We start from the raw sequence: 24,770 nt of genomic DNA, 5'->3' as shown, positions 1-24,770 counted from the left end.
ACTGTTATCATGCCCCTCCACTCAGTCTTCTCTTCTCCAAACTAAACAAACCCAATTTTTCAATCTTCCCTCAGAGGTCATGTTTTCTAGACCTTTAATAATTTTTGTTGCACTTCTCTGGGCTTTCTCCAATTTGTCCACATCTTTCCTGAAAGGCAGGCATTTCAGCAGATAGGCCTTGTAGGGGATAGCCCTGGTACTAGCTATGGCAAGTCCCAGTAACCATTCAGCCACACAGCTAAGTGAAAGGGTATTTTACTAGGGCTGGCAGGAAAGAGATAAGTTGCTAATACCCTAGATACAGAGGCTTGAACAGTTACAGTTCAAAGTGAGCAATAGCAATTAGAAGGTTAGGACTCTTCAGGCCTGGAGTTCCCTGTCTAGGTCAGTCTCTAGTCAAGGAAATAGAAGCTTCCCCATTTCCAAGCCAGGCTCAGTTAGTGACTCTCATTGGGGCCCCTTTGCACTGGCTCCTAGCCCAGCTGCTGCTGCTACCCCGTAAGTCTCACACAGACTTGCACCCAACTGTCACAGCCTGTTTCACACATGATTAACTTTTGCATACAGTTCCTGGGGGTTCCCCTCTACATTTAATTTCTCTGTAGCTCTTGACTCACCATGTAGGTGCTACTTCCGAACACAGGCTGGCCACTTTCTGGTTCACCTTACCGGGCCAGGAGGATGGGGATGTGCAAATGGGAAGGGGGCTGATGGGAGTTGTGTTGTCCCCTGCTTAGCAGATCCATCCCAAAATAAAAAAGTTATATTGATGTAATTTTGAGCAATTTAAATACGGGGGTAGGTTTAAGCTTTTAATAATAATAATCAGCATTTCCATCCAGAAACATTTGCTATTTAACTCTTGTGTAGCCATCTTATTGGTATGCATAGTTAAGGAGGATGCCACATTTTCTCCAGCATATAAATCTCTACTGTTTTTTTTCTTTTCATTAATTACAATTTAGAAAATTGAGTAGGCTTTAAAATATCTTCCAATACATAATTCAGGAGTGATGTATAGGGGAATATCAACTGGTATAACTACACTTTCTACTTGCCCCTCACTGTATATTTTAAGTTATACCAACCACAAGTTTTTAGATGGTTGGGAGGTAAAAGCATCGAGCCCAATTCACTGCCTGGGTTTCATAGATTTCTTCCAATAAAATCCATGCTGACAATCCACAGTGGTGGAAAGTCTGCCAAGAGTGAGGACAGTGGCTTAAAATGCCTGTGACCCCTGTTATGCTAGGTGAGCTGGAATTGGGCATTACAGCTCCCAAGGCAGGTTAGAGTCAGGCTGGCTCCCTGGCAGGAATATAAAGCTGCTGTCCCTGGCAAAACACTCAGGAGAGGGCAACAGCTCCATCGCCTTCAGCACTTCCCCAACAGTGAAGTTCCTTTCCCGTGCAGGGGTTGCAAACACTCCTGGGAAAATAAGCCCATAATTCTTTATCTGTTGCCCACCATTCCTTGGTGGTCGGCTGAAAAATATTAAAATAAACAAATAAGTAGCTCTTAGCACAAAACTACTGGGGAAAATATTTTCTCAGTTTATGTATAATTCTTCAGGAATCGTGATTTTTCTACTTGTAGGCATCTTTCTAGTCTAATTTGCCAACCAGGACCTTATAGATCCCTAATCTTTTCTTGTGCATTTTCCAGACCTGAATGCCTAAAATTAGGCACCTAAATCCATATTTAGGTACCTAAAAAACGGCCTGATTTTCAAAGGTACTTGGCACCTGCACAATGCCCTTCAGTGACTTTGAAAACCAGGCCACTTTTACATCATGTGCCTAATACTAGTCATTGGCGTTTGAAAATTTTGGCCAATGTATTTTTTGCAATATACCTCTGTTACTACCAGTACATCTTTTATGAATAGCACTTTACATTACCAATGCAAAAATAATTTTAAAAATACATTATTGTTTGTCATATTTACTTATCTTGGGCAATAGGGGCCAGATTTTCCAAAAAGAGTTCAGCTCAAGGAACTGGGACTAGATAGTCAAATGAGCTCATTTCCTATTTAGGCACCTAAATCAGGTCCAGATTTTCAGGAGCGTTCAGCATGTTGGGTGTTGCTGAGCTGTTTTTGGCCATAAGTGTCACAGTGGGGGAATTTTTGGTGTTGAGCAATTTTGAAAATCTGACCCTAAAGCCACAATGGTCACTTTCTTTTTCTGGCTCTCATGCATTAGCCCAATGCTGATACACTTGTGCTTCCACACTGCAGCAGATTTTGACTGAACTGTAATTAAAACATTTCAAACTTCCCCATGTGGTTTGAAGGAGCCCCTTTTCCATATCTTTGCATTGATATTAATTATTTTAAAATAATTGAGTAATTTTTACCATGCACTAGTGGCAAAAAGAAAATTCAAGGGTCTGTATCACTAAAAACAAACTTAGAGACATGTAGGAAGCCTGGCTGACTGGGACAAATGATATTCACCTCCCTTGTATCCATGTTGAAACAGGATTTTAAGAGGTGACAGCCTTAAAGCAAGGTGATTCTGACAGTGTGTAGTTTCAGTTATGTGAAAACAAGATGGTGTTATGTGGGAATATTTATTTGGATCTTTTTTGCTCCCCAATATTTAAGGTAGCTGTGGTATGTTTTCAGTTTAGCATCTTTTTCTCCCTCTGAGCTAATAAGACAGGAGAAGCTTTCAGCAAACTAGAATGGACAGGATGGTCAAGAATAGAGTAAAACCGACTCAACATGTAGATTCATAAATAAGAATGATCTTAAATCATTCTTTTCAAGTCAAGCAATTGGCTGGGAATTTTTTAAAATCAAAACATTAGAAGAGATACATGAATTTGGTTCCTATATCTGAAAGCCACTGAAGCATATGAGGTCACCATCAGTGCACAGAGGGGGGTATTTGTGCAGTATTTTATGTTGCTCCTTGTCAGCATGTAGCATTGCTGTCTTTCAAACCAATGAAAACATATACATGGTGCAGGTTAACTTTGGTTCTTTAATTTTTCCAATACATTTGGATGGTACTCACTGAAGAGCTGGTAAAACAGTGGTTCTCAAACTTTTGTACTGGTGACCCCTTTCACATGCAAGCCTCTGAGTGTGACCCCCCACTTAATAAATTAAAAACACTTTTTTATATATTTAACACCGTTATAAATGCTGAAGGTAAAACAGGATTTGAGGTGGAGGCTGACAGCTTGCGACCCCCCATGTAATAACCTTGTGACCCCTGCGGGGTCACAACCCCCAGTTTGAGAACCCTGTGGTAAAATAATTCGGGACAGATTGTCAGCCTTGCACAGGGAAGCAAAACAGGTAGAGGACATAAGAATCCTTTCCTCTTTCATTGCACAAATGGTAGTAACAACTCAAGTGTCTTGTGCTTGGAGAGTGTGAGCCCTCCTAAGGAGAACAAGGAGAGGCAGAGCTGGATTATCATCTTCCCCACTCCTTGTACAGCCAGTAGAAGTGGCCTGGCTTGAAGCGGGAATGTTGCTGCCATCTTTGAAGGAGTGTGGTAGCAGCATCAATCTTCGAGCACGAGTGGAACATGGTGCTATTTCAGGCTCAATGCTTCTCAGACCTCCCTCTGAGCTGAAGCACCTCCAAACACCCACTAACAAGGGTGGTGGCTTAAAAGAACTCCTCCTACTTTGAAAGCATACCTCTGCCTGCAAAGAATTGACCTACCCCTTACCCTTACTGTAAATGAGAGTGCTGCTCTATTTTTCCTACCCAGTTTGTTTACTGTTTGTTTATAGTGAGTGTCTCTGTTTCCTGTGTCAAGCCAGCTAGGGCTTTATTTATTTATTTATTTTGGTTGTGTGGATTTTTCACACAGCAACCAGGCAAAGGAGAAGGAGAAGAGATTTTTTTTAAAAAAATGAAAAAACTAAAATAGGAAAATATTATTGTAAATACCACAAAAATTGTCAGTGTGACTCTGGGACTGGTTTAGTATCAGAAACTACTTTTAACTCATTTTTGAAACTGGCTAGATTTCAGAGGGACTGTGCCTTTCTTAAGCTGCAGTTCTGTCCTTTGGGTGGAATGATTACACAGTACTTAGATGGAGACTAGCATTGGTGTTCAAGCCTGAGCTCCCGTGACACAAAAGAGAGGGAGCTGCTGTGAGCGATTTGGTTCTCCGCTTTGGTCAATAGCCGAATTAGAGTTAGCAGGACACGCTGCAGGACAGGGCTCGTCTTTTGACTCTATTGCTGTGGATAGTGCTGCTGGTTTTGTCTTGGGTGTGCTTGTATTTGTTTGTATCTTCTTTTTTGCTCCCCCCCCACCAGTTTTTAAAAGTCAAACATAAAATTTAGCTGTAATCGTTTTCCATGTTTTAATTAAAGTGTAAAAAATCAGCCTCTAATACAAAAGCATTGTTTCCTGATTGTCTGTGTCTTATTTTCACTCTGAGCTAGCTGTAACACATTTCTAAGTAACCGTGAGGTTGTTGGGCCCCAAAGAGTGAAGGATTAGACTTTAATTTCCACATCATGCTGGAACAGTGCTATATCACTCTTAGGGCTGGGGCAGTGATACATCACTCCTGGGTCATTGGAAGGACAATGACAAGGGACTAGAAGGAAGAGCCAACAGCTGCATGTATTATCAGCATACCCATTTCCTGCCATTTTGGAAACAGAAAATCCATTGTTGTGGGAGTGTGACAGAGTGTGAATAGCTTACGGCTGACTCAGCACTCTGTGCACTTGGCAGTTTCCCCACATGGGCCAAATTGAGGAGATAATTGATTAAGGACTGGATGATTCACCAGTTAACAAGGTGATTCAACACCTCAGCTGAGAACAGTTAAAAGAGAAACTGGGGAAGGAAGAGCTACAGAAGCCCATGATTGTAAGGAGGGGGTGATTCCCCCATCTTGTGCCTAGGGAGAAGGTAAAAGGCATATGGGGTGCGGGACAAGGGTTTATATAACACTCTGTAGATAATGCAGCTGGTGTTGAACTTGGTTGTGGTGTTTGCAGCAAGGAATCCGGCCTCTGTACCCTCTGACAGGAAACAAAAATTGCTTAACAAAGATTAAGTGTGGTTCATAAGTTCACTGTGTATTTTACCTTGTGGGATACAAGCTTGGTTCTATATTGTTAACAATACAGAAATGATTAATGTTTATCTAATACCAAGGATTCTCCACTTCAGGAGCAAAGAAAGTTTTTGATAGGTCAGCTAGACTGCATTGCCTGCCTGGTAATCTTCCAGGCATGTTCTTGCTGTCACATGATGAAGCAAATGTTTAATAAGTGTAGACTAAAATTAATGGTGACAAGGTTTCTTTAAAGTCTACATTAAAGGTCATGAGCTGCTCTTCTAGAGGAATGGAAGAACTTCAGAGAGTGGAAAGCAGGAGAAAAAATATGCAAAGGACAAAATACCCATAACCCAATTCTTCAAGGAACTACATGTCTATGAAGAGGTGCTGGGTAAACCTCAACGTCCATGAAAGTTAATGTGAATCAAAGATACTTAGTACCCAGAAGTGGAGCGAACTCACTACCCCACAAAGTCAGGCCTGTTATGAGCCTTTTTTCCTAAACAGGTCAGTCACAACTACAGTGCTGCAATTTTCTGAGAATAAGGCATGTTCCATGCTAACATCCACTGTGGGACAAGTTACTCAGAACAGATGGAGAGGGGCAGGAGGAGTCTAGGCAATAACCCAGCTACTCCTGTCCCCTCCACACATGCTACACCTTAGAAAGGTGGTGCAGGTTGCTGGGGAGCTTAGGGCAGGTCTACACTACAAATTTACTTTGGTGCAACTGCAGCATGTCTGGTGAAGATGCTCTAAGCTGACGGGAGAAAGCTCTCCCCTTGGCTTAATAACTCCACCTCCCGCAAGAGGCAGTAGCTATGTCTGCAGGAGAAGCTTTCCTGCTGACATAGCACTGTCTACAAGGGGGATTAGGGTCAGTATAACTATGCTGCTCAGGAGTGTGGATTTTTCACATCCCTGAGCAACGTAGTTATATCAAAGTAAGTGTCTAGTGTAAACCTGGTCTTAAAAGGCATTGGATCAGTTATGCTGCCCCACTACAGCCCTGTGCCTTAATGGCACAGTCTGGCTCTATCCATTATACAGTACACTGTATTTGTAGGCTAAATTCTGATTTCACTGAAATCAATGCCAAAACTCCTATTGACATCCTAGTGGGAAACGAATTAGAGTCATGTACAGTGCAGTAAAAATAGCCAGCTACTTGAGTACTGTGATACCAGTGACTTTCTTTTAAAACCAAACTTTGTTGTAACATCAGATTAAAAAACAAGCATCCCAGATACCCAATTAGGTTGCATCATAATGAGGAAAAAAGCACTGTAGTGGTAGGTGGGCACTTTGCTATGTGAGAACACATGCACTGGGTGTACTAGGCTAGGAAGGACAGTAAATCCCCCCAAATAAGGCATATACATTTTTAATAGCGAGTGTTATTAACCATTGGAACAATTTACCAAAGTGTTTGGTGGATTCTGCATCACTGACAATGTTTAAATCAAGACTGGAAGTTTTTCTAGAAGTTAAGCTCTAGGAATTATTTTGGGGAAGTTCTCTGGCCTGTGTTACACAAGAAATTAGACTAGATGATCACAATGGACCCTTCCAGTCTTGGAATCTATGAAACAGACACAGATGAAATGATAAAAGTTTATTTTAAGTAGGTGGTGACCTAAATTCCTCTCCTGATTATCCCTCAGTCAGTATAGCCAAAATGCCTTTCCAGTTGAAGGCAGCTGGACATGACTCCCTGTGAAACAAGTCCATGCCACTCCTTAGCTAGATAAAGTGGATTGCTCAAGAGCAGCTAATGTAACTGAAAGTTTCGCTTGAAATCAATGAAGCCATCAAAGTGACACTAACATAAACCACATGCTTTGTACTCTGTGTCCACTGGATTTGCCCTGAAGGTTATATCACTAGTTTTGTGAAACTGTCTTGTTTTGAAGAACATTATATCAACTCACAATGACTGAGGAAGTTTCAGAAAATGTTTTGATAGGCAAATAGTTCCTAAATAGCAATTCTCACGCACAAAACTAAAGTACTTTTCTCAGTGGAGAAACTGTGTGGTCATTATAATTCACATGCTATAATGCTTTGTCGTGGATCTCTGGGGTGAGCGTCTCTCTGACCCTTAGACAATCTCTCTGAGAGTGTAACCCTTTAGTGCAAGGTCCTCCATTTTTGGCAAGACAGAGCCCAGTGGGTCCAGTACACGGAGGGCAGCTCTACACTACCGCTTAAATCGATATAAATTTCATCGCTCCAGGGTGTGAAAAACATTCCCCCTCTCCCCCGAGGGACACAAGTTTTGTGCTGTCCTGTGGTATTTAGATATTGCTTGTAATTATTAGCATTGGGAGCACTGGCTGTTAGGAGTCTGAAAGGACAGGAAACAGGAAGGAGAGGGGAGGAGTTGAGAGGCTGGGAGAAAGCTACAGAGGGTGCAGCAGCAGCTTGGTAAAGAGGTTTCCACTTTGAAAATAAAGTCCTGTTGAAGCTTGTTAGTACCTTGTCTGGTTGATACAACATGTCCACACCAGCCGATGTAGCGCTGTAGTGTAGACTTGCCCTGAGACTGGGCCTTTTGGCTTAGTTCTCCTATTTCTCACCATGGCTCTTTCAGCAAGTCCAAAAGAACCTGACTTCCTGTCAGAGACACTATCCCTTTGAGAGAGATGTTAGCAGTGACAGCCTGTTCAAAACAAGCCAGCAGTTATTAGTCAAAGGAAAGACAGTATGTAGGTCCTTAGGTTAGAATGGAAAAGAAAAGCGTGCAAGAGTGTCTATGGTAGCAACCCAACCTGTCTCTCTTGCCCAAGCATCCTGAATTCAAATCCATTACACTAAGCAGCAGAGTTCTTATGTCTGACCCCTAACATCTCAGTTCCTTGTTTCAAGCTTTAGACAGGCTGTTTTCACATGTTCAGCCTCCCTTGATTGGCAGTCATTCAAAATTTAATTGCTGCGTTGGTCCCAGTATAGTAGAGAGACAAGATGGGTGAGGTAATATGTTTTATTGGACCAACTTCTGTTGGTGAAAGAGAGACAATCTTTTGAGCTTATACAGCGCTCTTCTTCGGTGCTATGTAAGCTCAAAAGCTGGTCTCTTTCACCAGCAGAAGGTGGTCCAATAAAAGATATTACCTCATACACATAGGCGGCAAGCAATGGGGGCAAGGGAGGCTAAGCCTCTCCAAACCTTACGCTGCTATGGGGGGTGGGTGGGGATTAGTGGCAGATTTGGGGCCCCCAGAAAAATCTCCCCCCACCACGGTCCTGTGGCTGGAAGAGCTCTTGATCCCCGCTGTGGCAGTAGGGGAACAGAGCTTTTCCAATCTCAGGGCCGCAGTGGGGGAGGGGAGTGGTGGTGGAAGGAGCGAGCAGGGGCCGGGGCCTCAGGGTGGAAAAGGTGGAGTGGGGACAGAACGTGGGCGGAGCTGCAGGCATAAGGGGCAGAATGGGAGAGGGGCTCCAAGCTCCAGCCAGGGCAGAGAGCTCTGCCATGCAGGGCCAACCTCTCAGCCTCCCCCCCACGGCCCTGACCGAGCTCTCAGCCCCCTGGCTGGGGTGATAGGAGGGAGGGTCCAAGAGCAGTGAGCGGGGATGGAGCCTTGGTCAGAAGAGCTGGGACAGGGGGCTAGCCTCCTCAACAGGAAGCTTCACCCGCTTACCCATGCTTATCCACCTTGTCTCATTAAAAGTAATGTCCAGTTGTTGGTCGTCCTTTATATTGCCACGGTAACTCCATTCATATGTTGTTGAAGTCCTTGATAGCTCATTCATACCAACCCAGACATGCCTACCTGACCAACACTCTGATTTCCCTGTCCCAGAGGCTAATACACAATACGCAAGTAAGTGGGAAACTGAGTCATACATATTTTTTCATTTAAAATAATGCAGAAATTTCTCACATCCAGCACACATTTTATTGATGGGAAAAGAAAATCGTAAAGGTATACAAATAAATAATTTGATTTAAAAATATGAGAAAAAGAGAGAAATTAAGGCAACCAATACTGCACCTCAGAGAGCAGGTCTTTTTCTATTTTTTAAAGTGTTTTCTACAAACATAAAAAGTTCTTGTTCACCAAAGTAGGTTAGGGGATGTTTAGCCATCCATTCCATTGATAGTAGAAAGCAGTAATATACATTAGATATCAATATATTTTATACTACACCCCCCTCCCCCATTCTGTTTGTCAGAAACCAGACAGTGCCAATAGGGCCAAATCCAGGTTCTCCTCCGTGGCTGCTGTGCTCCCTGACATCAGCAGTGCTGTTCCAATGCATTGGGCAGGCAGGATGTGGAGCCTTGCACAGGGACCGTGAACCACTTGCATGGGTCTCACTGCACTCATGCTCACAGATGAGTTTAGGCTGGCAGAAAGAGGCAGGGGTGTGACCTGTGGATCCACCAGCTCTTCTCCCTACCTCATGGAGCATTGCTGGTGTTATTTCAAATAGAGCAGCCATGCAGTGCCCTGGGGGAGAGGGCACGTCCTCCCTGGTCCCGGTGAAGATCATCAGCCTGCAGCTTGGTTATCTAAGCACCAAGGCAAGAGTTTGTCCCGTGATACCGAGTGTACAGATACCCGTACTTAAACAGGTTTCAGAGTAACAGCCGTGTTAGTCCGTATTCGCAAAAAGAAAAGGAGTACTTGTGGCACCTTAGAGACGAACCAATTTATTTGAGCATGAGCTTCATCTGATGAAGTGAGCTGTAGCTCACGAAAGCTCATGCTCAAATAAATTGGTTCGTCTCTAAGGTGCCACAAGTACTCCTTTTCTTTCTGTACTTAAACAAGCACCTGACATCCTCCATCACAAAAGGACATGATCTTTCAATCCCCCTCTCCCCCCTGATAAATTACTTTACATTTGGTAAAGGTAAAAGGAATAAAACCCTCGTATTTAGTTTGATTTTTCAGATGTACAGGTAGTCTGTGACCCATAAGAGGAGAAGAAAGGCAGCTAGAGAGCATAGTGGGGTAGTGCTCTAGCCTTTTTTATTCCTGGAGACTTAGGAAACTGCAGAACTACAAAGGGTTAACGTTTGTTCCGTTCTTCATAGTGTTAGTCATTAGGGTTACATTCTCTTCTGGCTACATGTGTAGCATAACTCAAATTGGCATCGGAGTGTTTTGTAAAACCAAAGCCAGGGATGACTCAAATCTGTGTTTCATAGTACCCGAATGCCAAACTTTGAGGGAGAGGAATTTCGAGAAATGGCTTCAGGTTGGACTCATCTCTAAAAAGCCTTTTATAGGACATACATGCAGTGTATTGTTAGCCTGTCACAGAAACACAGCACTCCCGTATGGTGTTTCTCTTCTTCAGATCTACTGTTAATCTTCAGATGACAATTTGTGTCCACAGCCAATGACCATAGTATGGGTCCAAATCAGCAGTCTTTTTTTGAACTCTCACGCTATTTTTTGTTTTGAGAAGAGAAACCACTATATAGCCAAAATCAGCATGTTTGATTATCATAAGGACTCTCTGCTAGGTTCAGAAAAATCTTTGCATGATCTGATTCTAATAAACCCACAGCTAATGTAACAATATATTCCAATCTGGCCTGTTATTCCAGGAACCCTAGTGAGGTTATATAACAATAGATAGAAGAAAAAGGGTTGGAACAACGGATAGTCTACCCTCTCCTGACATTCTACTCAGCAAATTACTCACAAAGATTTCTTACAATAAAAGGAAAGAACATTTCAAAAAAACTTGTATGTGTTAACTTTTGAAAACTGAAGAATCTATGTATGCCCAGAACAATAATATAGGTTCCAGTAAATAATCACAGCATTCATCTTTTCCTTATTATTTATAGGACACTCTACTGTGGCCTACGCCACTTCCTGCAGCGCCCATTGGCCAGGAACAGCGAACCGCAGCCACTGGTAGCTGCGGGCAGCCATGCAAATGTGAACAAACTGTCTGGCGGCCTGCCAGAGGATTACCCTGACGGGCTGCGTGCGGCCCGAGGGCTGCAGATTGCCCACCACTGCTCTAAAACCACGAAATCATTCACTCTCAAGTCTAAACCATGAAAAATGTTTTAGGTGCTCTTGTGGCTGGAGGCTGCACACCAGAGGGACTCAAAAGGAAATACATAGAAAATAGAGACAAAGTAAATCCCAAGTGCTCCGTCTTGGAGAGGAAACATGGTTATGGAGTTTAAAACCCATTACAACCAAACAAATTGAGTAGCCCTATCTGAAAGGAAACATAGTATAGTGTTTATTTTTCCATTATAAACCTGAGACCCAAAAGATTTCCTGAACTCCTCAGGTATTGTTCATGCTCATAATGGAGATCTGTTTTTAGAAAACATAGTTCTTGTGATAAATCTAAACTGTCTGGTGAATAATATACTGTGTAGGCTTTCAGGAAGTTAGTAGCTATTGTATACCTGTATCACATATTGTCTGGGTGGAAATAACCCTACAATGCAAGCAACCTCATTATGAGACTCTCTTGCTTAAAAACACTGGGCTGGATTCTCTTCTCAGGATAGACTTCATTGAATTCAACAGCATTAAACCAGTATATAACAGATGAAAATGAAAAAAAAAAAACAATCAGGCACACTGTGAATGACATTACGAAAAATTAAGGCTAATCTAAACAAGATATTTATAGCACTGTCTAGAATCAACTTAAGTGTAAATCCTTCTAGGCTCTATGTGAGGGTATGTCTACACTACGGAATAAGGTCGAATTTATAGAAGTCAGTTTTTTAGAAATCGATTTTATATATTCGAGTGTGTGTGTCTCCACAGAAAATGCTCTAAGTGCATTAAGTGCATTAACTCGGCGGAGCGCTTCCACAGTACCAAGGCAAGCGTCAACTTCCGGAGTGTTGCACTGTGGGTAGGTATCCCACAGTTCCCGCAGTCTCCACTGCCCATTGGAATTCTGGGTTGAGATTCCAATGCCTGATGGGGCTAAAGCATTGTCGCGGGTGGTTCTGGGTACATATCGTCAGGCCCCCGTTCCCTCCTTCCCTCCCTCCGTGAAAGCAGCAGCAGACAATCGTTTCGCGCCTTTTTTCTTGAGTTACCTGTGCAGACGCCATACCACAGCAAGCAGGGAGCCCACTCAGGTAACCGTCACCGTATGTCTCCTGGGTGCTGGCAGACGTGGTACTGCATTGCTACACAGCAGCAGCAACCCATTGCCTTGTGGCAGCAGATGGTACAATAGGACTGGTAGCCATCATCATCATGTCCGAGGTGCTCCTGGCCACGTCGGCCAGGAGCACCTGGGCAGACCTGGGTGCAGGGACTACATTAGAAGTGACTTGACCAGGTCATTCTCTTTAGTCCTGCAGTCAGTCCTATTGAACCATCTTATGGTGAGCAGGCAGGCGATACGGATTGCTAGCAGTCCTATTGTACCATCTTCTGCCGAGCAGCCATGAGATGTGGATGGCATGCAGTCCTTCTGCACCGTCTGCTGCCAGCCAAAGATGTAAAAGATAGATGGAGTGGATCAAAATAAGAAATAGACCAGATTTGTTTTGTACTCATTTGCTTCCCCCTCAGCCCCCATCTAGGGGACTCATTCCTCTAGGTCACACTGCAGTCACTCACAGAGAAGGTGCAGCGAGGTAAATCTAGCCATGTATCAATCAGAGGCCAGACCAACCTGCTTGTTCCAATAAGAACAATTACTTAGGTGCACCATTTCTTATTGGAACCCTCCGTGAAATCCTGCCTGAAATACTCATTGATGTAAAGCCACCCCCTTTGTTGATTTTAATTCCCTGTAAGCCAACCCTGTAAGCCATGTCGTCAGTCGCCCCCCCTCCGTCAGAGCAACGGCAGACAATCGTTCCGCGCCTTTTTTCTGTGAGGACGCCATACCAAGGCAAGCATGGAGGCTTTTGCAATTAGGAGCACATTAGACACCACATGCATTATCCAGCATTATATGTAGCACCAGAACCTGGCAGAGCGATACCGGGCGAGGAGGCGACGTCAGCGTGGTCATGTGAGTGATCAGGACATGGACACATATTTCTCTGAAAGCATGGGCCCTGCCAATGCATGCATCATGGTGCTAATGGGGCAGGTTCATGCTGTGGAACACCGATTCTGGGCTCGAAAACAAGCACAGACTGGTGGGACCTCATAGTGTTGCAGGTCTGGGACGATTCCCAGTGGCTGCAAAACTTTCGCATGCGTAAGGGCACTTTTATGGAACTTTGTGACTTGCTTTCCCCTGCCCTGAAGCGCATGAATACCAAGATGAGAGCAGCCCTCACAGTTGAGAAGCGAGTGGCGATAGCCTTGTGGAAGCTTGCAACACCAGACAGCTACCGGTCAGCTGGGAATCAATTTGGAGTGGGCAAATCTACTGTGGGGGCTGCTGTGATGCAAGTAGCCCATGCAATCAAAGATCTGCTGATATCAAGGGTAGTGTCCCTGGGAAATGTGCAGGTCATAGTGGATGGCTTTGCTGCAATGGGATTCCCTAACTGTGGTGGGGCCATAGACGGAACCCATATCCCTATCTTGGCACTGGAGCACCAAGCCGGTGAGTACATAAACCGCAAGGGGTACTTTTCAATAGTGCTGCAAGCTCTGGTGGATCACAAGGGACGTTTCACCAACATCAACGTGGGATGGTCGGGAAAGGTACATGACGCTTGCATCTTCAGGAACTCTGGTCTGTTTCAAAAGCTGCAGGAAGGGACTTTATTCCCAGAAGAGAAAATAACTGTTGGGGATGTTGAAATGCCTATAGTTATCCTTGGGGACCCAGCCTACCCATTAATGCCATGGCTCATGAAGCCGTACACAGGCCGCCTGGACAGTAGTCAGGAGCTGTTCAACTACAGGCTGAGCAAGTGCAGAATGGTGGTAGAATGTGCATTTGGACGTTTAAAGGCGCGCTGGCGCAGTTTACTGACTCGCTTAGACCTCAGTGAAACCAATATTCCCACTGTTATTACTGCTGGCTGTGCACTACACAATATCTGTGAGAGTAAGGGGGAGACGTTTATGGTGGGGTGGGAGGTTGAGGCAAATCACCTGGCTGCTGGTTACGCGCAGCCAGACACCAGGATGGTTAGAAGAGCACAGGAGGGCACGGTACGCATCAGAGAAGCTTTGAAAACCAGTTTCATGACTGGCCAGGCTACGGTCTGAAAGTTCTGTTTGTTTCTCCTTGATGAAACCCTCCGCCCCTTGGCTCAGTCTACTTCCCTGTAAGCTAACCACCCTCCTGTCCTCCCTTCGATCACCGCTTGCAGAGGCAATAAAGTCATTGTGGCTTCACATTCATGCATTCTTTATTCATTCATCACACAAATAGGGGGGTGACTACCAAGGTAGCCTAGAAGGGCTAGTGGAGGAGGGAAGGAAAATGCCACACAGCACTTTAAAAGTTTACAACTTTAAAATTTATTGAATGCCAGCCTTCTGTTTTTTGGGCAATCCTCTGTGGTGGAGTGGCTGGTTGGCTGGAGGCCCCCCCACCGCGTTCTTGGGCATCTGGGTGTGGAAGCTATGGAACTTGGGGAGGAGGGCGGTTGGTTACACAGGGGCTGTAGTGGCAGTCTGTGCTCCAGCTGCCTTTGCTGCAGCTCAACCATACACTGGAGCATACTGGTTTGATCCTCCAGCAGCCTCAGCATTGAATCCTGCCTCCTCTCATCACGCTGCCGCCACATTTGAGCTTCAGCCCTGTCTTCAGCCTGCCACTTACTCTCTTCAGCCCGTCACCTCTCCTTCCGGTCATTTTGTGCTTTCCTGCACTCTGACATTATTTGTCTCCACGGATTCGTCTGTGCTCTGTCAGTGTGGGAGGACAGCGTGAGCTCAGAACATTTCATCACGAGTGCGTTTTTTTCTTTTTTCTTTCTAATCTTCACTAGCCTCTGGGAAGGAGAAGATCCTGTGATCATTGAAACACATGCAGCTGGTGGAGGAAAAAAAAGGGACAACGGTATTTAAAAAGACACATTTTATAAAACAGTGGCTACACTCTTTCAGGGTAATCCTTGCTGTTAACATTACATACATAACACATGTGCTTTCGTTACAAGGTCGCATTTTGCCTCCTCCCACCGTGTGGCTACCCCCTCAACCCTCCACCCTCACCGTAGCTAACAGCGGGGAACATTTCTGTTCAGCCACAGACAAACAGCCCAGCAGGAACGGGCACCTCTGAGTGTCCCCTGAAGAAAAGCACCCTATTTCAACCAGGTGACCATGAATGATATCTCTCTCTCCTGAGGATAACAGAGAGATAAAGAACGGATGTTGTTTGAACGCCAGCAAACATACACTGCAATGCTTTGTTGTACAATGATTCCTGAGTACGTGTTACTGGCCTGGAGTGGTAAAGTGTCCTACCATGGAGGACGCAATAAGGCTGCCCTCCCCAGAAGCCTTTTGCAAAGGCTTTGGGAGTACATCCAGGAGAGCCGCAAATACCAGGGCAAATTAATCCTTTCACATGCTTGCTTTTAAACCATGTATAGTATTTTAAAAGGTACACTCACCGGAGGTCCCTTCTCCGCCTGCCGGGTCAGCCTTGGGTGGTTTCGGGGGGTACTGGCTCCAGGTCCAGGGTGAGAAACAGTTCCTGGCTGTCGGGAAAACCGGTTTCTCCACTTGCTTGCTGTGAGCTATCTACAACCTCATCATCATCATCATCATCATCATCATCGTCTTCGTCCTCAAAACCTGCTTCCGTGTTGCCTCTATCTCCATTGAAGGAGTCAAACAACACGGCTGGGGTAGTGGTGGCTGAACCCCCTAAAATGGCATGCAGCTCATCATAGAAGCGGCATGTTTGGAGCTCTGACCCGGAGCGGCCGTTCGCCCCTCTGGTTTTCTGGTAGGCTTGCCTCAGCTCCTTAAGTTTCACGCGGCACTGCTTCGGGTCCCTGTTATGGCCTCTGTCCTTCATGCCCTGGGAGATTTTGACAAAGGTTTTGGCATTTCGAAAACTGGAACGGAGTTCCGATAGCACGGATTCCTCTCCCCACACAGCGGTCAGATCCTGTACCTCCCGTTCAGTCCATGCTGGAGTTCTTTTGCGATTCTGGGACTCCATCATGGTCACCTCTGCTGATGAGCTCTGCATGGTCACCTGCAGCTTGCCACACTGGCCAAACAGGAAATGAGATTCAAAAGTTCGCGGTTCTTTTCCTGTCTACCTGGCCAGTGCATCTGAGTTGAGAGTGCTGTCCAGAGCGGTCACAATGGAGCACTCTGGAATAGCTCCCGGAGGCCAATACCATTGAATTGTGTCCACAGTACCCCAAATTCGACCCGGCAAGGCCGATTTAAGCGCTAATCCACTTGTCAGGGGTGGAGTAAGGAAATCGATTTTAAGAGCCCTTTAAGTCGAAATGAAGGGCTTCATCGTGTGGATGGGTGCAGGTTTACCTTGATTTAACACTGCTAAATTTGACCTAAAGTCCTAGTGTAGACCAGGGCTAAGATTACCCACACTGATTTGCCAGTGTACCTTAAGATTTGCAAAGTCATTACTGATCTGCTATTCTGGGTTTTTCATCAACACAGATTGGCAATTATACCAAACTGGTAGTACTTCTGGTGCTGAAAATCATCTCCTATGACTAGAGAACAAAGTGGAAACTAAAGTCAGAAGTGAATTTAGGCAAGTCTGAGAAAAATCTAGGGGCCTGATTCTATTCTTATTAACATGTATATCAAGAGTAATGCCGCTGAAGTCAATAAAATTATACCAGTTTTACCCCAGTATAAGTGATTAGAGAATCAAGCCCTAAGAATGTCAAAGAAAGTCTAGAGGGTATCTAAGATATCGTTATTTATACCTTCCTCTAGGTCCCTCAAACAGGTTTGTTATATTTATGCTCCATCTAAACTCCCTTCCACTCACTTCCACTTATTATATCTTCAACCCCTTTACACGTTAGTTCTGAATCTGCCTACCTAACCCAACCAAGTCTAAGGGAATCTAAATTGGCTCAACTCTCACGAAAAGGGGCCAGAAGACAGGAGTGTAACACAAAAAGAAACGGGGTGTGTGTAATAAAGTAAGTTGAAGAGGCCCCCCCTTCCTTTAACTTAAACTTTTTTATGCCTTCTTCTGAATGTTCAGCTTATAAATTACATCAGTTTAAAGTCTTACACATTAATAAGTAGGTCTAAGGAAGTCTGAGTTTTAGGGTGACAAAGTTAATGTAAGGGAGTCTAACTTATACCTCCTTACTCCTTAGCTCTGAATTTGGCCCTGAAACAGACCTCGAAATTCATTATTACTATTTTATAGTTCTATTACAGTAGCATCCAGAGTCTAAATCGTAACTGGGGACTCATGGTGCTAGGCACTCTAAAAATACTTAGAAAGACACAGTCCCTGCGTCAAACACCTTACCATAGCTTAGTGACACATGAAGGCTGGGAGGGTAGAGATATATGTCCAGATATATACACTTGACTATATTTTGCATTTTATAATTGAGTGCAAACAAATCCTACCTCCCCACCCGAGCCATAACTAACTGGCTGATTTCCAATAGGCATTGAGACCTAGGTGAGTCTCAAAGAGAGATGTGATGGAACAGAGGATAATGACCTTACTGATCAGATCAAGAAGGGAATTGTGTGCTTGGAGGGCAGCACAGAAGAAGACACAGAGATGTTTGTGAGAGAAGCTAACAAACTGACAGATGGGGCTGTTCTTGGCAGAGTGAAAACTGCATGGGAGGCAACTTGGTAAGAGCAGACATGTAGGGATGGACAGTGTGGTGAAGACACTTGAAAGTGAGGACTTCAACTTGGTGTAGTTAAAGGAGGCCCAATGGAAGGATTAAATGGTGTTTCTGTGGTCAGAGTGACATACAGAATAGATTATTTCAACAGCTCTGTTTAGTATGAACCCAGGAAGGTGACGTAGGTGTTAGGGAGGGATGGGGAGGTTGATGTCACAATAATCAAGACTGGAAATGATGAAGAGTGTCTGCATAAGAGGGTTATCTCAGTTACCAACATTGAACCCAACACGCCACAGATGAGAAGCTAGTTTGTCACATTCCGCCTTACTCTGTCTCTTAGAAAACTTACACTCAAGGTATATGCTTTTATAAATGTTAAGTACAGTCTTATCTTTCAGCTAACTCTCATGTTAAATCAAGATGTGCCTCCAAATCCTGGTGTTCTCATTTTTTCTTGCAGTGAGCCAAAAGAATGCTGAACGATAAAATAAAGAGACTGGAAAATTTTAGTTATCAGTTTCCCACATCATTTCAAGCACCGCAGAATGCAACTCATCTCAGTATGGTTACCATGTTTTAAGGCTCTATTAAGTTTATAATCAATATTTTGATTCATCGGCTTCCAAAGACAAACTTATTGATGTGGGGGAGCTTTTCAGCACTTTTGCACTGAGCATAACATTAATCTTGGTATTCAGAATGAAAAGATGGCTCTTCCTCTTCGCAATAATTCTGCTGTAGATCGAGTGTTCGTGTAAATAGTTTTACATGCTTAGAAAATGCATCTTTATAATTTTCTCTCTCTAGGTGGGGATGAGATCCCGAAACCAAGGTGGAGAAAGCTCTCCTAATGGGCATTTCTCCAGTTCTAAGCCCATTGTCAGCAATGCAGAGAATGAAAACCTTCAGGAAGATGCCAAGAAACAGAACAAATCTCATCAAAAGGAAGAGGAGGTCATGGTCTCAGGGACTGTAAAACGACACTTAAAATCACCAGCACCTGGTGAACGAAAGAACAAGAAATCCATAGAACTTTCTAAAGAGGACTTAATCCGGCTCCTCAGTATAATGGAAGGAGAATTGCAGGTAAATAAAACATCCTCTCTCTTATATAACTCTTCTGTGTCTTCTCCTTGTTACACTCTTCTCTGCGGGTATGTTTGCCCTTGGAATTGGGGAGATAATTCCCAGCTCCAGGAGACGTACTCACGCTAGACGTATTCACACTAACCCTCACCAAGCTATTGTACTAAATATGGCATGTAGCCACAGCAGGGCAAGCAGTGGGACAGGCTAGCTGCCCTGAGTACCTGCCTGTGAGACATCCTAGGCAGACACTTAGGGCAGATAGCCCCTCCTGCTGCTCATGCTGCCATGGCTACACTATATTTTTAGCATACTTGCTCAGTAAGAGCTAGTGCGAGGATGTCTCTTGCAGTTATGCATCACACCCCCAGCTCCAAATGTAGATGTACCTTGAGAGACTTGGATCTCAACATTGGCACACAAATTTAAGACAAAGGACTCCAAAGGAGGAGTAATCACAAATGGGATTGAGTGGGTTGAGGTGTTTAGTGCAGAAGTCACTATTAAGTACAGCCTTATTGAAATCCTCATTAGTGATTTGCAGATACTAAAGTGGGAGGAGTTGCAAACACCAGTCAGAAGAGAAAGAGAAATACTAAGAGGCCTAAAGAGATTAGGCATGTGGGCAGAAAACAACCAAATGAGATTCAGATGCAAACAAGTACAATGGGGGAAACAACCCAGAAGACAGTTATTCAGTGCAAGGGAGAAACCTGGAAATCAGTAATGCTGGAAAAGAACTTGAGGTGACAGTGGGGCAATACATGAAACAATTTAGCCTTTTTACTGCACTTGTGTTTATATTTGTGAACCACAGCAACACTCCAAAAGCTATGCCAATTATCCTGGCTGAGTTGACACATTTACCTACAGATGGGATGGTGCTATAACAGGGGGAATGGGATTTCTTTTCATAGTGGCATCCCCTCTCTGCATTTCTCCTAACAGTATCCATGTGCAGTTTAAATGAGGTCAGCTTTTTATCATCCACAGCCCCTTCTTTCCAGTGAACCACTATTACACAGCACTTTGTTATGCCCTGCTTTTCCTGCAAGCCACATTCGCTGGACTTTTCCTTTAGTTTTGGACTGATCCCTGTTGCCTCCCCGTTAATCCACTGGCAGGACACAATTATGTTGTGAGTGATCAACCAGTGAGAAACCTGGGTTACACCACCACTGCAAAAATATCAGGCCTGAGCTCATTACTGAACACTATTATTCCATCCAGTATTTCATCACCAAAATACCAAGGCACAGTCTAAGGTGCATTGATTGGTTGCTTTCTTAGTAGATATGTATAAAAGAAAAATAATCTTGTCAGCAGAGAAGAGAAACCAGCTTTTTTTTTTTTTCATTTAGCGGCAGAAACTAAATTGTTCTTTGGTTTTCAACTTTAATTTGTCACAAACAAAAGGCACCTTTCCAGAGGAATACAACTATAATTTTTCTATGACAAATGAAAATAAAGAGAATGCAATTCTGTCTGATTCAGTTTTACAAAAAGTCATGCTATTGCTTCTGGGGCAGAATTTCACGAGCCATGTGTACTGTTAAAAATGGGAAGATTTCACGTTGGATGAGATTTGCAACTATGTTTGAAAAGATCAGTGTTAATTTTTGCAAAGCAAAACTGTCACGCACAGCTGTCGTGTTGAATGCAGTCTGCTCTGATCAATCATTTAGCATATGTATAGTTTCCTGAAAGATTTAAGCAGAAATCAGTTCAATGGTTTGCATGCACCACTGATGCGGGAGGGATGAAATACACTTCTGTGGTGAAGACACAAGCCTACGTGGCAGGAGATTTGCTTCTATTCTTGGCTCTGTTGTAGAATCCTGTCTAACTTCGGTTAAGTCACTTACAGCCTGATCCCCAGTGCTTAATTTGTGCTGGGGCTTGCCAGGACTCAGTCCCGGCACTGCTAGGCTTGGCAGTTCATAGCCCCAGAACCTCTGGGCTTCTGTAGACAGCGCTGCTGCCAGCCACAGCACAGATGTAAGGGTGGCAATACACCATACCATGCCACCCTTACTTCTGTGCTGCTGCTGGCAACGGCACTGCCTTCAAACCTAGGTGCCCGGTCAGTAGCTGCCACTCTCTGGCTGCCCAGCTCTGAAGGCAGCATTGCTGGCAGCAGCAGTGCAGAAGTAACAGTACCACTCTCCCGCCACCCAGCTTGAGCCCCGCCACCTCTTTCGTTACAAATTAAGCATTGCTGATCCTGCTCCCATTCACATACATTCCTGTGGACTTCACTGGAGCCCAGCAGGGTCTTCAGTCTTTGTCTCTCACTTTGCATTGAGGGAGCAGAAAGATTAAAGGCCCATCCATCCACCCATTATCCTCATATGGCAACTGAGCACAATCATCATCTGAACTGCAGTAGCATCCAAAGTTCTCAGTCAAAATTGTAGTCTATTGTACTAGTCACTATTCAAACAAATGAATAGTCCCTGCCACACAGAGCTTAGAATCTACTGATACTTACCTACCCCACAAGAGGCCTGTGAAGCTAAATTTGTTCAAGTCTGTGAAGCACTTTGAGATCCTCAGGAGGAAGGTGCTATTGGAGTGGAAAGTATAAATTGTTAATCTGCAGGGTTTTTAATATAGCTTCAGAAACCAATTTGAATTATTTAACCAGTTATGCTAAATGCATTGAATTGTTAATGGAGTGGGCAGGCCAAAGAAGCCTGGCTTGAGATGAAGGTCTGGGCCTTGTGATTATAAAAGAGGACATGCCAAAGAAGAATCATGCCAGGGTGAATATACTGGCATTACTCCCTGGCTGTCACAGTGACTTGCTACACTGTATCATTTTACGTATTTTCTTTTTCAGATGTGTATTGTCAACTGTAGTGGCTTGACTAGTGTTTTGATTCATAGAGCCAAATCAAACTCTGGGATTAGCTTGGTCTTCAAACCTTCTGGATTGCCCAAGTTACATTACTTAGCTGATCTCCAGAACAAGAGACTCCTGTTAGCCCCAGCTCTGGTGCCAAGGTTTAGATGCTTTATAAAGCACCTTTCCTACTCAAGATATCGAGACAGGGTCCAGGACACACAAAATGGGGTGTACAGCCTTGTCTTTGGAAACCATTTAAACACCAGCAGAACAAACATCATATAGACACATGTGACAAGGTTTTGTTGAGAGAATGACTGCAGGCTTTGAATCTAGGATTAACCAATATCTTTGCAAAAACTGCCATAAAGTCTTTAACATCTACAAGGCAACTGATCTAATTTATCAGACTTCTAACAATGCAGTGACCTCCCAGTACTCTGTTGCACTGCTGTCGGTACTGATAATGAGACCTTAGTATGGGATGTGAATCCCTCGCTTCTGCTCCAGGGGCTGAAAATGCTAACAAGCCATACGGATGTCTCCTAACAGTGATAGTTATAACTTTTTTAAAAAACTACAATGACCTCCAGTAGCTAGCCTGAGTTTTGGTTCCTAGAGCCACGTCAGACACTTTGATTTGTCGGTCCTCAAATTTCCTAGCTTGGCCATATCTAGTTACTGAATTTACAGAAGAATAGAGTTTCATAAACCACTAAAGTCACCAGTGCCTAAACATTGTTCTGTAAGAAAGCAGGAAGAAAAAATGTATATACAAACTTGCAGTAATTAGACTTCTTCCCAATATTCATGGGCAGGGAAGCCTTAAAGACAGCCTCTCCAGGAGGGAATAAGAAATAAACAAGCTCATGCCAGGAACTAATTTAAAAAGCCACACACCGCTTGATACAATAGTTGTTATTCTGCAGTATCTTACTGCTTACAGAAAGCAAGCAGAGATTATGTAGTCTTTAACCATCCACCCTCACGCATAGGGGTAAACAATTTGCAGGGGATGTTTTCCTTATAACAATATGAAAAATGTCTCCAGGTTTTTAAATCATGATTTAAAAATTGATTTAAAAAGAACCTGAACTACAGTCAGACATGAAAGAATAACATCCCTGTACCTGACACTTTCAGTGATTTCGGTGACACAAAAGAAAAGGCATAGATTACCATAACAGAACAGCAGAGGCATCGGAGATCTTTCCAGCTAAGGTATCATCTTATCTGTGGTGCACAGACTTTAGTCTGATACATATACATGTTTGTATTGGCAAGAAAATATACCCTCTATACTTTCCAAACAGCAGCCATTAATCTACAGAAATACCCACCCCAATGTTAAACATTTCCTGATCAGGGGCCTGAAAGGAAACAGGAAGCAGCATATACACATTTTTACTAGCCTCCCTCCTATTTCGGATTAAAAAAAAAAATCTCATTTGCAAAGCCAGTACTCCACTAGGAATAGTTAATTTTTTCAAGGAAAATCATTTATGAGCCAGGTTTTTGTCTGTTGCCTGATAGATGTAGGAAACTGTCTACCAAACTTAAAAGCTACACTACCCACCAATTAAAATAGAAGCACCTTTCAAATCAACCCTCTAGTTATAACCTCTGTGTTAGCATGATTCCTTAGCGTGGCACTGGTATATATCAGACACAGCTCAGAGGTTACCAGTTACATTTGTCTCTTGCACTCTTTAGACAAGCCATGTCTACACTACCACTTTTGTCGGTATAACTTATGTCGCTCAGGGGGGTGAAAAAAACATACCCTGAGCAACATAAGTTACACCAACAGAAGTGCTGATGTGGACAGTGCTATGTTGGCAGGAGAACTTCCCCTGCTGACATAGCTACTGCTGCACGTGAAGGTGATTTTAATATGTCAACAGGAAAGCTCTCTCCCGCCAGCATAAAGCAGCTACACAAGCCATCTTACAGTGGTGCAGCTGAGCCGGTACAGCTGTGCCGCAGTAAGCTCGCTAGTGTAGACATGGTCACAGTGGAAAATACTTCTTGAGGCCCTTAGTCTACAGCCAGCTCTATGTGGGTGCAGAGCATGCCTGCGCAGAGCCAGTTACAAGATCAGGGCCTACATTAATCATTTATGTTAAAATACCAGTTACAAATATTTTTGTCTATTGTAGATTGTATACTGGGGAATGTGAATGTCCATATGATGGATTAAATTTCATTCTTAAAACTCAATGTGTATGGATTTACCACAAAACAGCTGCCCTGAGAAATCATCATTCTTTCAAACTGTCAGATGTAACATCTTTTTAGGAGCTTGCTGTGAAAGGTGTAAACATTGCAAGACAGATGGGCAGAGATTAATCTACCAGAGTAACATCCTTTGCTTAAGGAATAAGACCAAGTGATTCTACCCATATGTAGAGGAAACATTTTACTTTAAAATGTTTATCCTTTAATAACAAGGTTTCATTTTAAAATTAATTTTAATGCTTATGAATAGTGGTGCTTGAATTTTTTTTAGAGTGGGAGAGCTCTGCCCCCTCTTACACCTGTCCGTGCCCCCCGCTGCTCTCTAGAACTGGGGCCAGGAGCAGGGCCATGGGTCTGGGACGGGGGTGATGTGGACGGGATAAGGGGGCTGAGGCTGGGGCCAAACCTGGGGGTGGAGGTGGAGCCCTGGGTGCAGGGCCAGAGGCAGAGCCCCAGGCGCGGGTCCAGCAGCTGGGAGCCCCGCGTAAAACCAGGGGGTGGTGCAGCATCTTCCGCACCCCTCGTTTTGCACCCATGCCTATGCTCATGAAAGGCACCAGATTGAGAGCCCTGAAGACTGGAGTTATTAATTTCTCTTAAGAGCAATAGGCCCAGCATAGTCAATGGCAGTGCAAGTTTCCACCATACCACCAATTCCCAGCCTGGAGGGACTACTTCTTGGTGTGTCCATTCAATCATTGGTCTCTCTGGATAGAGTGCTAATAAGAGTCTAATTTGTAATGTGAACCGCTATACATTAGGAACTGGACTAAGGCTACCAGTTCACACTACACGTAAGGTATTGGTTTTAACCTATAAAACTCTAACGACTTTGGGCCTG

General features: G+C 43.9%; 1 protein-coding gene across 7 annotated transcripts in view; it reads left to right on the top strand.

Annotated features, from left to right (window-relative positions):
• Positions 1-24,770, top strand: part of FILIP1 (filamin A interacting protein 1) — a 168,651-nt gene that overhangs the window by 42,488 nt on the left and 101,393 nt on the right. For 4 of the 7 annotated variants that reach the window (XM_073336472.1, XM_073336473.1, XM_073336471.1 and 1 more), the window contains exon 2: positions 18,565-18,843. In XM_073336472.1, coding sequence (XP_073192573.1) covers positions 18,571-18,843 — 273 coding nt within the window. In that variant the 5' untranslated portion in view covers positions 18,565-18,570. Of the gene's footprint in view, positions 1-11,844; positions 11,910-17,060; positions 17,077-18,564; positions 18,844-24,770 lie in introns of those variants that run through there. The other 3 variants (XM_073336468.1, XM_073336474.1, XM_073336470.1) reach the window with 3 other exon arrangements.

This window comes from Lepidochelys kempii, chromosome 3, assembly GCF_965140265.1.
Source record: "Lepidochelys kempii isolate rLepKem1 chromosome 3, rLepKem1.hap2, whole genome shotgun sequence".
In the NCBI taxonomy this organism is placed as follows: domain Eukaryota; kingdom Metazoa; phylum Chordata; order Testudines; family Cheloniidae; genus Lepidochelys; species Lepidochelys kempii.
This window is presented reverse-complemented; position numbering and strand designations above follow the sequence as displayed.